The sequence below is a fragment of the Sinohyriopsis cumingii genome, chromosome 1, assembly GCF_028554795.1.
Source record: "Sinohyriopsis cumingii isolate HCF-2022 chromosome 1, ASM2855479v2, whole genome shotgun sequence".
NCBI classification, from domain to species: Eukaryota; Metazoa; Mollusca; class Bivalvia; order Unionida; family Unionidae; genus Sinohyriopsis; species Sinohyriopsis cumingii.
Window position 1 is genome coordinate 124,225,013 of NC_142961.1, and position 15,772 is coordinate 124,240,784.

A 15,772-nucleotide genomic window follows, 5' to 3' on the forward strand; every position below is an offset into this window, starting at 1 on the left:
AAAAGTATAAATTAGAAATATTATCAGGGTAATTGTGGAGTTGCAAACAAGCATAAGATACATACATCATTGTAGTTATGTGTCAAAATATATCTTTTATAGACAAATGTGCTAATGGGAATTGTCAAGTCCATTTCTATCATTTGTCATCTTTTCAAATTTGCTATTTATGTTTACTTCTGCATAACTTTATGACAGAATTTGACCACACTTGACAGAAATCATCCTGGCGTAGAGTTTTACAATTTGATCAAAATGAAACCAATTCACCATCAAATATAATGGTTATTACTAAGATATTTAAATCTTTAAAACAATCTGAACAAAGTTTACAGACAGCATCCTGGCATGAAGCTCTTTCAAATTTGTTCAAAAGGTGCTGATTTACCATCAGATATAGCTGCCATTGCGAATAATAAAAATTCTTTTAAAGACTTTTTCAATTACTGCTCAAAAGAATTTTAAAAATTGGAACAGAAAGCATCCAGACAGAGAGGTTTAAAATTTGTATAAAGTATGCTAATCTACCATTAAATTGTGGCTACTGTTGATTTAAAAAAACGTACTTGGCAATTTGCCAAGCAAAGCAAGGGACATGACCTATACTGAATACTATTTGGATTACATGTTTGGAGTTATGTTGAATTATCCCACTTGCATAAAAATTAAAACAGATTAAAACAATAATTTCAGAATACATGATTCATAAATTTAAATATAACAAGTTATTTAAATTAGCAAAAAATATTTTATACACCATAGTGATTAATTTGAATAGACTGTAATTTGAAGGTGAAGTTTTGAAAAAAGTAACATTTTGAGTAGATGAAGGAAATTATTGACTTTTTGGAAAACAGTTAAATGTATGCAAGCTTTAGAATGAAATTTCTGTATTGTGACCTTGAGCAAAATGCATGATTCTCTTGTTCCAGTGAAACCCAATGAAAGCTAGTAAATACATACAAATGGCATTGCCATAACAAAATGTCTGATATATTTATTGGTTTTATGTTATTACATCATGATGCATTATTACATGGTATTTCATATATTAAATGCCAGTCCTCATAAATTATTTTAAATTGACATTTTGTATTTAGAATACATCTTAACAACAACAAACCAATATGATTTTATTGGGAAAAGATTTCCATATTTAATTACCATCAATAATTTATATATCCAGACCATGAGATTTTCCTGATGCTGACTACAGAAATTTTCCACTAAAAAGTATTTAATTAAATAGCAACAAACCAAAAAAATTCCAGATTTTCATCCATATCAACAAAAGCAGCTTGTATTTTATTTGGACATCAGATGTCAATTAGTTAAGTGATCTCAGAACCTCTTGGGACTCTTGATTCTCCCCTTCCAACATTCATAAAATCGCTGGATGAGTTGAATTAAAGTTTTTAGAGTTTCATCATGCCATAAAGATTGAGATTTTCAGATAATAAGCATTTTTGGCCCATTTTTTGGGTAACATTTTCTTTTCTTTTATGTGCATCTTCCATCATATGCCTTTGACATTAGGGCCCAGGAGTGCACCATGGTAGCTGACCCAGAGTAGTCCAGTGGAAGGGTTTTTAATGTGAAATGCTTGTCATGAGTCCAGCATGTTAACCACCATGGAGCCAGCACAGCTCCCACAGGAAGCATGAGAATATAGAAACATTTTTCACAAAAAGAAAAGATGTGTTGGCTATATTAGTCCAAGTTTTATTGATGACTAGACATGCTAAACTAGTTTGTATTCGCTGTCAGTCGTAGATATTTCTTTGGGAAGTAATAAGCTAACTCTATTGATGCGCTAAAACATACTGTATTACATCAGAAAAGTCTTAATAAAAATTACATGAAATTTGTCATAATCATTGACTAAACTTTTTAATATTTTGGAGTTCTATCAAACATATGTTTCTTTAAACCAATAAAATTTCATAAAGGGAGACAATTAGGGGTTCTCAAGAAGGTATACATTGTCCATTCCAGCCACTGAACATTCTCCTTTATTTTTTTAAGCAAGATGTCACTGAACATGTCTTACATTCCATTTCAAATGTTTTCTTCAGATTTTCTGAGATGGCAACAAACAAGTTTGTAGAAAATAGCTTCTGGAACTTTGATACACTGTTTCAGCCTCAGCAACACCCAGCCAGAGATGCTCATGACACTTTCTTCCTCTCAGGTTTGCTTTTTGTGTTTTGTCTTATGTTTCTTGATGTTTCATTTTCAAATGTTTTTCACACTGTTTAGTTCTCCTCTCTAAAGGAGAGGCAAATGATGTACTAGCTCTGGTGTTGGCATTAACATCTGCACAGAGAAAGCACTTACCAATGTACTCCCACACCAACCCCTGGGGAAGGAGGTTAACTTTGTACAGATATGTACATGACTTGTACATACTGTCAAGCTTTTGAATTTTGCTCCTGTTCTTTGTACAATACATAATTTAATGCCACACCTGCAAGCATGAAACATGGTGAGGAGATGTATCTTGAAGAGTACTACAGCCCAAGCACAAAAGTAGGTCAATGTGACCCATATTTCATGTCAAATAAACTTTGTTGTTTTAAGTTTATTTCTCAGCCTCTGTTTAGAATCATCAAACTAGATGAGTGTATGCATCTCTATTAGTACAACACTCTTGCATCAAAATAAAGTTACTGTGGCCTATATTTCACATTATACCTTAGCTTACCTTTTTTGTGCTCAGCTTGTGACTGAGTAGATATTTTGCATCTTTGAAATATCCTATAATACCTAGATTTATGAAACTAGGAAAGATGTTGCATTTTGACACCAGTTTCCTGATTTGTATATATCTTGTGTTTCTGACTGCAAACATTATTAACAGTAATATGTGGCATTTACCAAAATAAATGTATAGACATGTTTTTTGTCCATATGTGAAGTGATCTGATTAGATTTTCATGCCATTTCATGATTTGGGGATATGTTATTCTGACTTTTGGACACGGACATGGAATTTTGAAACTATTTTTTAGTCAAACCTTGATAGCGTGAGTACAGAGAAACAAATTGTCCAAAGGAAAGGATTTTCTTTTCTATAATATGTAAATGACCTATTCTAATTTTGTGTCATTTACATATATATTATTACTGCAAACATGGGCAGAAAATTCAGAGTTTTTATTTTGTTTTTAGGTCTGCACATTGTGCATATTTAGCTAGCCTGTTATGACAATAAATTAATTTTGTAAACGTCTTAAATATTTTTTTATTTTTTTTAAATTAGAAGTCCTTATTTGTGTGGAATATAATTTCCATTAAAATGTTTCCATTCTGTTGCTACATTATTTCAGGTTCTGTGTTTTTTATTTTAAATACTGATTAAATAACAGAGAAGTCTTTACTTTTCAGAGGGTTTGACAAAAAAAAATCTAAGGAAAATAGATTTTCAAAAGAGTTTTTGTATCCAAAAAGGTGCTGACTTATGTAATATGTTGTTTCAGATCCAGCAATGGCAAGTAAATTTCCTATGGAATATTTAGAAAAAGTGAAAAATGTCCATGAAAAGGGAGGTTATGGGTCACAGGGGTAAGTGGGGAATTAATGATGTCATTGATTTTAGCTAGTATTCACAGTGCATGATAATGAGCTGAAAGGTCTGACTTTGTAGCTTTTGCTATCATACAAATATTTGTTTGCACTATTAATGTCATTTTAAATTTTGGTTTATTGTAAGAAATTAACTGTATTTTCTGTAATGTTGTCAGATTGTAAAACTAGTTATTTTGTTTGGTCTAAAGAGGCACACAAATGTTTTATTGAGTCTCAAAAACCAAACAAAAAACGATTGAGAAATTGAAACACATGCAACCCAAACTATTACAACAGTTATCCTCCCTTTAAGTCACCCAGCAAGTAATCTAGTATTTCATTTGCAAATGAAAACATTATTTGACTAATTTCTTTGAATTTATTTCAGTCCATTACCAAATGCAAGCATACTGAAAAAAACACAACTTCACATGTGAAGCAACAGAATTTTGTATGCTTTAATCTCGTGACATCATCTACCACCCATGAACGTCTGCCTAAATATAACTCACATTGGTTGAAATGTTTCTCACAATATAAAAGCAAAATAAAAATAGATATGACAGTGAATTCTGATTGTTATGATGCCAATAGTTCCAGCAGTAGTGTATATTAGTAGTGGTTGTGAGAGCAGAAAGTCAATACTAAACATTGCTAATAGAACAATGACTGATCCCATTTTATGTTGTCTAGTACTTAAGTTTGTTAGACTGGGTGCATACATTATAATTAAATGGTGACATATTCATATACTGCTTTAATGATTGAGATGAAAAATGGTACCAATCTGACCTTCAATGTGGGGACCATGGCAGTCATGTTAATAGTGTGTTAGGCTACTCATCTTTAACTGATTTGTTATAGCAACATGGGGACCATGGCAGTCATATTAATAGTGTGTTAGGCTACTCATCTTGAATTGATTTGTTATATCAACATGGGGACCATGGCAGTCATATTAATAGTGTGTTAGGCTACTCATCTTGAATTAATTGCCATATCAACATGGGGATCAAGGCAGTCATATTAATATTGTGTTAGGCTACTCATCTTGTGTGTTGTGCTGTGATGTGATTTTGATTTTTAACATAGCTTTAACAATTTTTCAGTCATATCACTACAATGTCTGCAATGTGGCAGTTTATAGTGATGTCTGGCACTGGGGCATCATGCCACAGACATGTAACATGATGTCTCACCCAGTCACATTATCCTGACACCAGACCAACCAGTCCTAACACTAACCTCTTAATGCTGAACGTCAAGCAAGGCAGCTGTTAGTACGATTTTGTAAGTCTCTGGTATGACGCGGCCAAGGATCGAACCCACGAATTGCTGCATCCGAGGTGGATGCTCTAACCACTAGCCACCGGAGTGGTCTACTACTCATCTTGAATTGATTTGTCATGTCAACATGGGGACCATGGCAGTCATATTAATAGTGTGTTAGGCTACTCATCTTGAATTGATTGTCATATCAGTATCAGGACCATGGCAGTCATATTAATAGTGTGTTAGACTACTCATCTTGAATTGATTGTCATATCAACATGGGGTTTTCACTTAACTGCTTCTTATGAAATATAATTGGTTCCAAAATGATAGTGCTAATCAAACATCCAACATGGCTACTATGGTGGCTATATTAAAGGTCTTGTTAACTTTACTCCTGAAAAATAGTTATAATGACATGTGAGATTTCATTGAAATAATTTTTGCTATATGTGGTTAGTTACAATTGAATAAGCATACCAAAGTGATGTAATTTAATGACTGCAATTGCCATGTTAAAATTATTTCTGTAACTTCTCTCTCTGAATAGATGTTTGTATGAATAAGGTGTTGCAATAGATTATTGTATGGAGAAGGTGTTACAGTAGATTGATGTGTGGAGAGGTGTAACACTATATAGGTCTATGGATAATTTGTTACAATAGATTATTGTATGGAGGTGTTACAATAGACTGGTCTATGGAGAAGTTGTTACAATAGATTGGTGATATTGATGGATGGTTTCTGGGTAAATCATACCCTAAATCTGTGTTGATACTGATGGATGGTTTCTGGGTAAATCATACCCAAAATCTGTGTTGATACTGACAGATCATTTGTTGTTAAATCTGACCCCTACATCTGTGTTGATACTGATGGATAATTTGTGGGTATGAGAGCACCTATTCATAAACTAGAAGAACAGTTTGCAGACAATCCTGTCCACAACATATAGGTGTATATTTCAGACACTTATCAGTATTTCTCACATCCCCTGAGTTACCTTTGGCTGAAAAGAACTTTTGGCAATATGCACATGATAATTCCTGATGAAGTCCTAAGTTTGATAACTTGTACAACCATGTGGAAGACCACAACCCTATGTGTAGTGGCTAGTATGAATTTTGTGCTAGATATGGTTGTTATCAAATAGAGGTAAGTGTCTAAGATATATGCAGGTGTGTTGTGGAAAGATTTGCATGTAGAAAAATTGCACATTTTAATGAGCAGGTTATATAAGTATCAACACAGATTTGAGTGTCTCATTTATCATACTAGTATTCTGAAGTTTGTAGATATATCTGAAGAATACCTTGTAATTTCAATAATATAGATTCTTTTTTTAATTGAAAAAAACATTAATTATATACCTATAATACTGATTCATAAGTTGGGTCCAACTGGAAACAACATAGTCCCTGATTTGAAGTTGCATATTGCATTGGTAGATCAGGGTCTATTTTGTTTGTTCTACCGGTCACATCCTAACAAACTGCATTAACCCAAATATGGCAGCACATCACATAGTGACAGGTCTGGGCCAATGCAGTTTGTAGTTGGATCTGTTTTATAAATGTGTATATATACAGTATTTAGCCATGTGGATGAGTTCAGTCCCTATGCATAGACAGCAGGCTCAAGATCAAACCCTATGACCAAACAGTGTGTGCTACAATTATCTTGACATGTGAAAAATTCTTTCCAACACAGTTGGTATGCTGTAGTCTCTCAGTAATGTCTGAAATGGTTACATGTACTCAGTAGATAAAAGAACTATACTGGCAGAGCAGTATTATCATGGCTTCATGGCCATTATGTTTGGCAAGTAGAGTTTCATTCCTGTCAAGGGACTCTTGTTGAGAAAGTTTCATTCATTGGCAGTCCCATCATGCACATGATTCACTCACATTCCCTGAAAGAGATATGTACTGTTTTCATTATACTGTCACATAACCAGTCATCCACCTTTCCACAGTACAATAGTAGTTTAGGGTATACTATATTTGCTTAGAATCCTAAATAGAGTAAAGTCAGTGGAATCAGATGCAGTAGCTAATGTGAGCCTCCTCTCTACATAGTTAGAAAAATGTTGTATGTTAATGAATATGGTAAAATCTAATTTGTAATACCTTTACTGAACTTATATAGCATTGCATTTTATATCAAACTTCATTTAAAATGTCTTCTTCTTCATTTGTTTCAAGTTTTAATTCACAAGTTTTTTATTTTACTCAAATGTAGGTACAGATATGAATGGAAGATTGAAGAAGCTAAGAAGAATATTCTTAGAACCCATACTACTGCAAACACTGCTAGAACTTTGTATGCATTAGCACAGAAGGTATAGTGTTTATCTCCATTTTAAGGGAGAGTATTTATCTCCCTTTTAAAGTAGAGTATTTATATCACTTTTAAAGAATACTGTAAATCCTCTTTTGAGAGACTATCCTTTTTCTCAATAGAATATTTTGTCTTTCAAGACTAGTTATCTTGTATAACATAATTTATCTTTGATGTGAGAATCAGTTGTCTTAAATGATAGCTCATCTACAAAACAGAGGTGTTATGTATATTTAATTTATATTGTGAGCTTGACCTTTGTCCATGATTAAGGGTAGTGTTTTGGCCTATATAACTATTGTCTTGACTAAGGGTCCTGTCCACCTGACTTTTGTCCTTTTTTTAAAAGTTGTTTACTTCAATGCGACTTTTGATGCCAAACCTTATTTATGAACACAGAATGGTCTAGAAGTGAACTTGTTCACAAGTTGATGGAATTTTTCATTTAAAATGACTCATATTCTGTGCATTTTATTGTCAAATGAAATATATATATATATATATATATATATATATATATATATATATATATATATATATATATATATATATATATATATATATATATATATATATATATATATATATATATATATATACATGTATGTATATAGGATAAGGAAGAAACAAAATTATTCATTCCTCTGCAAAGTTCTTTCACTGTTGTGTTCAGATATATATAATTTGAGACAAATCATTAGTTTAAATTTTTCATTGGAATTGCAAATCATTCATTGACTTTTTTGACTAAAACATTACTTTACAATTATTATGAATTCATTCAAAGACATTCTGGATTATATCATTGTGATACATCAAGACAACTGGTACATTGGCACATTCAAGATTATTGGTACATTAGCACATTCAATACTGGATTTCATCTGAACATTCTAAACTTCTGGACTTGTGATAGAACATTTAGTACTATCTGGGATTTAATTCACTATACAGTAAGTTCTTAAGTTTTCACTTTGTAACTTAGACAAACAATGTATTTTTTAATTTTACAAAACTTGTTGGTTTCACTTCTTTAAGTTGCTTAGTTTAAGACCATAGAATAGTAACAGTGGTCTTTCAAGTAGGGCTTTGCAGTATCAGCAAAATTGTCAGTTATGTAAAATGATGAAGCCATCAAATTTAGTAAATACCATCCGTACCCACTTGTAAGTTGAGTCTAACTGCAAGAAACAGAGATCATTGCCCGGTGTCATCACAAAAATGCATCTTTGGATCAGAGTCTATGTTGCTTGGCTTTGATTGACCACTTCTAACAAACTGCAGAGACCCCTATATGCCAACACATGTGTGAGTATATATGGTAATATGCTTGTACAGGCTTGATAGTTCTTATTTGCAGCAATAACATACATAATAATACATGTTTGAATATTATTTGTGTTTTAGCAAATCCATGCAGCTTTAGTTAGCTGGTCATGAAGGCCACAGATTTCATTTAAAGACATTTGATAAAACTACTTATGTATAATTGCTAAAATTATTTCTTTAATTAACTCTTAAATTTCATGCAGGGGAACTAGAAAAGATTTGTTTTTAACAATTTTAAAAGATATAACTGTTCATCAATTCTATGTCTATATGAATGTCTTGAATAAATTAAATTGTTTTATTTACAACACTCAAACCAAAACAATATGCTGGTTGTTTTTATCGATACCGTAATCAACTGAAAGGTTAAAAGTTATCTCTGTTTCCCAATGCCTACCAGAAACCTCACATTTAAGTTATGACAGTGACCCTGTTGTTATATTGACATGTGCTAATGTATATGGTTTTGCTGTTGATTGCAATTCTATTTTAACCAAATATTATACAAATGCAAATCTAGCACAAATCAAGTTACCCCTCCTTGCTGCTTGTAAATGTTTAAATATGTGTAATTTTGATATGTTTAATGCACCCCAGGAAAGTGTAATCTTACCTTCTGGTAACAAACAGACAAAAACTGTTTTCCCAGAGTGAAGAGCAGCTATCTCTAAAATCCCTGCCTACCATGACAATATCTTCAAAGTCTCGGCATGCACAAACTATATCTTCAAAGTAATGATCAGTCCAGATTATATCTTCAAGGTCTCAGCCCACCCAGACTATATCTTCAAGGTCTCAGCCCACCCAGAATATATCTTCAAAATCTCAGCCCACTCAGACTGTATCTACAAAGTTTCACACTGTCCAGACTATATCTACCAAGTCTCTGCCCACCCAGACTATATCTTCAAAGTCTCACACTGTCCAGACTATATCTACAAAGTCTCACACTGTCCAGTCTATATCTACAAAGTCTCACACTGTCCAGACTATATCTTCAGTCTCACACTGTCCAGACTATATCTTCAGTCTCATCCTGTCCAGAGTATATCTTCAAAGTCTCATCCTGTCCAGACTATATCTTCAGTCTCACACTGAACAGACTATATCTACAAAGTCTGACACTGAACAGACTATATCTATAAAGTTTCACTGTCCAGACTATATCTTCAAAGTCTCAGCCCACCCAGACTATACCTGCAAAGTTTCACACTGCCCAGACTATATCTACAAAGTCTCAGCCCACCCAGATAATATCTTCAAAGTCTCAACCTGCCCAGACTATATCTATAAAGTTTCACACTGACCAGACTATATCTACAAAGTCTCAGCCCACCCTGACAATATTTCAAAGTCTCAACCTGCCTAGACTATATCAACAAAGTTTCACACTGTCCAGAATATATCTATAATGTTTCACACTGTCCAGACTATATATACAAAGTTTCACACTGTCCAGACTATATCAACAAAGTTTCACACTGTCCAGACTATATCTACAAAGTTTCACACCGTCCAGACCATATCAACAAAGTTTCACACTGTCCAGACTATATCTACAAAGTATAACATTGTCCAGACTATATCTACAAAGTTTCACACTGTCCAGACTATATCTGCAAAGTTTCACACTGTCCAGACTATATCTACAATGTTTCACACTGTCCAGACTATATCAACAAAGTTTCACACTGTCCAGAATATATCTACAATGTTTCACACTGTCCAGACTATATCTACAAAGTTTCACACTGTCCAGACTGTATCTTCAGAGTCTTGGCCTGCCCAGACTATATCTACAAAGCCAGGAGTTTAAGCTAATGAAAAGTACAAATTCCTATAAAGTGACTATCTATTTATCTTGTGAGGATACTTGCCTTCTGGTACTCTTCCTTCTTGTCATCTTTCTTTCCATTAAACACCATCTTTGAGCAATATGTCCACAAAATTTGGTTGGTAAGCACAGATGCCAAAACTTTACAAATATCACATACAGGAAATACATGTATAGAGCACTAACCAGTTTGTTAAAAATAGGCAGATATTATCCACATTGCCCTTGAGTGAGGAAGAGAGAGGAAATGCATGCATGTTAAGGAAAATTCAAAATGCCTTACTGATTCACATTGCATGGATATTACTTTCAGACCCCATTCAAACCAGGAAAGTTCTTCTCCATAGACAGGGTTTTTAGAAACGAGAGCCTAGATGCCACTCACCTGGCTGAATTTCACCAGATTGAGGGAGTTGTTATCGATTTTGGACTGACTCTTGGTGACCTCATGGGATTCATGAATGAATTTTTCAAAAAACTAGGTATGATTTTTCTTTTTTGACACTTGCTTTCTAGTGTTGATGAAACTTAGTTTTCGGGTTTTTCATGAATGAATTTTAAAAAAAACTAGGTATCATTTTTCTTTTTTGACACTTGCTTTCTAGTGTTGATGAAACTTAGTTTTCAGGTTTTTCATTAATGAATTTTTCAAAAAACTAGGTACTAAAACTTTATTATTTTGACACTCTTTCTTTCATCTAAAAGACAAGCATTAGCTTTCAATTTATGTTATATATGCAAGCCTGAAACACAGAAAATTATTGTTGAAATGATTTTCAGAATATTTTTTATTTCTAGTTTCAAATGTAAAATTATATATCCTCATATTGTCACTCGTGAAAGTACAAGATTTCCCATCATGCCATGCAACACTTGATAGTATCTGTCTTCAGAAATTATACACCTTACGAGATAAATAGAATTTTGTGAGCTAGAACAAATAAATAAAAACTACATTATCTTTCGGATACAGAAATTACTTTTTGATGAAGAAAATTTACTTAAACTGTTTCTATGGAGTTACTTCCCTTACTATCCTGACACATTATTAACTTCCTGCAATTTATTGTTGAATCAAAATTTTCTTATGATCAGAGAGGGTCATATGGTTTACAAAATGTCACAAATGTTCTTTACTGCAGCAAATTAGGTCATACTAATCACACCACACTCTTTAATCACTTATATTTATATGATCAGCTGATAAAAGTAAGACGACTTTACAGAAAGTCTAGTGAAGGGGAGTACTGAAGAATGAATTTAATGTATTAAATTTTGATGCAAGAACAAATCTGGTAGACAATAAAAAATACTTTTCTTCCAAAAATGTTGGATATATTCCATTCTGAAGTACAACAAAAAAAGATTTTGTGTTACTTTGCAACAATAATTTTTGTTTAACAAAATATGTAAAGCAAAACAAAACTTATCTTGCATTAATGTAGGAAATGATAGATAGATATATATATATATATATATATATATATATATATATATATATATATATATATATATAAAGCTAGAGTATAGACAAACTGCAAATTAAATATTGGCATATTTTGATTACTGAAATATGGTCTGATTAGCTCAATTGTGACATTATACATATGTTTTTGTATCACAAAAAGCAATTAAATATTTACCAAATAAAATCACATCTGCTCAGTGCCATAATTTGTCCTTAGAAAGTCTGACAAAGATCATCCTACAAAAGGCAACCTATGCAGATTAAACCTTGAGAAAAATCATGTTATACATAAATTAAAAATAGGATAAGTAAGGTATCAACACTTAGATAAAAAAAAGAATGTCTTTGCACACTCTTCTTCATTAGCTTCAGCATGACACGTGATAGGAAAGAAGAATTTAGGAAGTACATCACAGAGAAAAATAACTTTTAATCAGTAAGGTTAAATACTTCAAATAAATTGCTGGATGAACTTTTGAACTCTTCCTACTTTTATTTGCAGATTCTTTCATTCAAAGTACACATTCCTATTTGACAAGGATATACTGGTAGTTGTTGGCATCTTTAGTATGCATCATTATAACTAACCCAGACTTTTGAGAATTTTTATTACATGATGCTAGCTAGCATCAGACAAATAGGATTCAATATGATGTCTTCTTATCGATATCAGACAGATAGGATTCAATATGATGTCTTCTTATTGATATCAGAGAGATAGGATTCAATATGATGTCTTCTTATCGATATCAGAGAGATAGCATTCAATATGATGTCTTCTTATTGATATCAGAGAGATAGGATTCAATATGATGTCTTCTTATCGATATCAGAGAGAGAGGATTCAATATGATGTCTTCTTATTGATATCAGAGAGATAGGATTCAATGCGATGTCTTCTTATCGATATCTGACAGATAGGATTCAATATGATATCTTCTTATCGATATCAGAGAGAGAGGATTCAATATGATGTCTTCTTATTGATATCAGAGAGATAGGATTCAATGCGATGTCTTCTTATTGATATCAGAGAGATGGGATTCAATATGATGTCTTCTTATTGATATCAGAGAGATAGGATTCAATATGATGTCTTCTTATCGATATCAGAGAGAGAGGATTCAATATGATGTCTTCTTATTGATATGAGAGAGAGAGGATTCAATATGATGTCTTCTTATTGATATCAGAGAGATAGGATTCAATATGATGTCTTCTTATTGATATCAGAGAGATAGGATTCAATGCAATGTCTTATCGATATCAGAGAGATAGGATTCAATATGATGTCTTCTTATCGATATCAGATAGGATTCAATGCGATGTCTTCTTATCAATATCAGACAGATAGGATTCAATGTCTTCTTATTGATATCAGACAGATAGGATTCAATGTGATGTCTTCTTAATGAGATCAGGCACATGGGATGTCATTAAACTTTCTTGTCTCTGTTTAAGACAACTCTCCTATGCTGCCACCTCATAGCTTAGGTGAATTCCATATTTTTGATAGTGAATACTGTTGCAGCTCTTTGGTCTTGAACTATGTAAGAGAAAAGAGTGACAACCAACCAAGTCCAGTAAAATTCAACAAATAATTTATTTCCCTGGAATGCAAACTGAAAATTAAAAAAAATATCAGTATCATGAATTAAATCCCTAGTTCTAAAAGTTCAATCACAAGATCAAAAAATATTGAGTATTCTGAATTAAATAAAACTAAAAAACAAAGCAAATTAATGTATATAACAGTTCTCTCCTACAAATACAAAATATTATTCTTATGTTTGGGGCTGGTTATACTTATTTACCTTACAAAAATGTCTCTTTCAATGATGTATTTTTTTTTCAGTCCTTTTCATTGCTATATCTACTTACAGTATGTTAGAATGAGACCACAAATGGAATTTGTGTTTCCCACTGTCTTTTACTTACAAGAAGCATGCCTTAACACTGGTAAACTCTTTGCATGCACCCATTCAAAGGCAAAATGTATGTTGTTATGACATCTATCCATCCATCCATAACATTCAATACAATTCTTGACTCAGACATCATGTCATTTACAAGACTTTATGGCTGGCTTGTACATGTGTTAAGGAAGAAGACTTTTGACTTTGGTGTTAAAATTTAATGTCATTAACACTGAATGAAGAGAAATGATTTTCACACAATAACATTAGTTTTACAATACAGACCGAACTCTGTGGATAGCATGCACTTGAAAATGAAGAAGCTTACCGATTTTGGGGGTCCAAAGGTCAATGTTACTGTGAAAGAGAAATAAAATTGTTTCTGTACAATAACCTTATTTCTACTTATCAAATCAGATCTAATCCAATGTTGATGGCTTGCATTTGGAGCTTAAGAGAAGCACACTGATTGATTTGGGGGTTAAGATGTCAAGGCTCCAGCTCAATCTAACCGAAAGCCAAAAATTATTTATATAATAACTTTTGTTCTAAACCGCATAACCAAACTTTGTAGAGGCTTTGCATATATGGTGTGGAAGAGATTTATTGATTTTATGGTCAACAGGTCAAAGGTCAGAGTCATTGTGACTGAAAGAAAATGGGTTTTGCACAATATGTTTTGCTCTGCGAAATGATCCTTTACCGAAATGTTGTGGGTAGCTTGCACTTAGGAGCACTTAAAAATCCTATGGATTTGAGGGGTCTAAAGGTCAAATGGCATGGTCATAGCAAGTCTGATAAGTAAATAATAGTTTTTTCAAAATAAATTTTGTTCTACACTGTATACCTTGACCAGGTAGTTACCTGTTGGACAGTAATGTCTATAGTCAACCATGCCCTCTATACAGAGGACTACTAAACACGGGGAAAGCATCACTAGGTGCCGTTTCATGTGATTGCATGATATGAGAACTTCAGTTTCTTCCTCAGTTTCCATTTCTAAAACAAATCTCAAGTTATGCTAAGTTACCCATTGAGCTGGGAAAAAAATATGTTAGAACTGTATCATGATAAAAAATATTCCAATAAACTTTATTTATATTAGTCCATTGATTAATTCCCAATTTCTGTGATATTATTTCCATACATTTTTAAACAAAGAATGTTGATAAAGAAAGAAACTTCCAGGAAGTATAAAGTAAGATTTATTTTTGGGATGTTTTACCTTGGGTGTTCCTGGTGTCTACCAATTAAAGACTTCTTATTCCTATGCTCAGTTAAGGATTGTTGTTCGTTTTACAGGCATACAGAAACTACGTTTCAAACCAGCCTACAACCCATACACAGAACCCAGCATGGAGGTTTTCAGCTATCATGAAGGTTTGTACAATTAATTCTTCACTAATTAATTAATTAGGCATCTACATAGTCTGACTCTATAATTTTGCTTTGCTACTTGATTTGGTAAAATTCTGTTTCAGTATAATGTTTTAATTTAAGAAAAATTGCTACTTATATTTATGAGTTTGTTCATTACATGTATACATACATGACATCACAATGTTTCTTTCATGCAGGCTTAAAAAAGTGGGTAGAGATTGGCAATTCTGGTGTGTTCAGGCCAGAGCTGCTGTTGCCTATGGGATTTCCAGAAGGAGTTACAGCTATTGCATGGGGTCTATCAGTGGAAAGGTAATACTTTTCACACACGTCTGTTGTTTCTTTCCCTCATATATATACCTGGTAAATAAATTGGAATCCCCTTTCCACCAATGCATACAGGTTTCAAATTCTCATTCTGTGTTCCATGATCTCTTTAACACTTTATCAAATTCATCTGTACATAGATATGAGAGAACAAAATATCATAAACCAAACAAACAATACAGAATGAATTGCATACATGTTAAACTTACAATCTTGGTACACTTAATAAACTGATAAATTCTTCTGAAGAAAAATGTATTCTAGTTTATTTTGGTTTTCTTACCTAAGTTGCACTAGAAGTGATTTTTTTCTCAATTAAAAAAATGTGCTTGATGATTT

General features: G+C 32.7%; 1 protein-coding gene across 2 annotated transcripts in view; it reads left to right on the forward strand.

The window, feature by feature from the left end:
• Window positions 1-15,772, forward strand: part of LOC149807806 (phenylalanine--tRNA ligase alpha subunit-like) — a 64,095-nt gene that overhangs the window by 43,583 nt on the left and 4,740 nt on the right. For both annotated transcript variants that reach the window (XM_089970681.1, XM_089970673.1), the window contains exons 7-12: window positions 2,076-2,191; window positions 3,480-3,564; window positions 7,081-7,180; window positions 10,656-10,824; window positions 15,029-15,106; window positions 15,304-15,418. In XM_089970681.1, coding sequence (XP_089826807.1) covers window positions 2,076-2,191; window positions 3,480-3,564; window positions 7,081-7,180; window positions 10,656-10,824; window positions 15,029-15,106; window positions 15,304-15,418 — 663 coding nt within the window. The remainder of the gene's footprint in view (window positions 1-2,075; window positions 2,192-3,479; window positions 3,565-7,080; window positions 7,181-10,655; window positions 10,825-15,028; window positions 15,107-15,303; window positions 15,419-15,772) is intronic.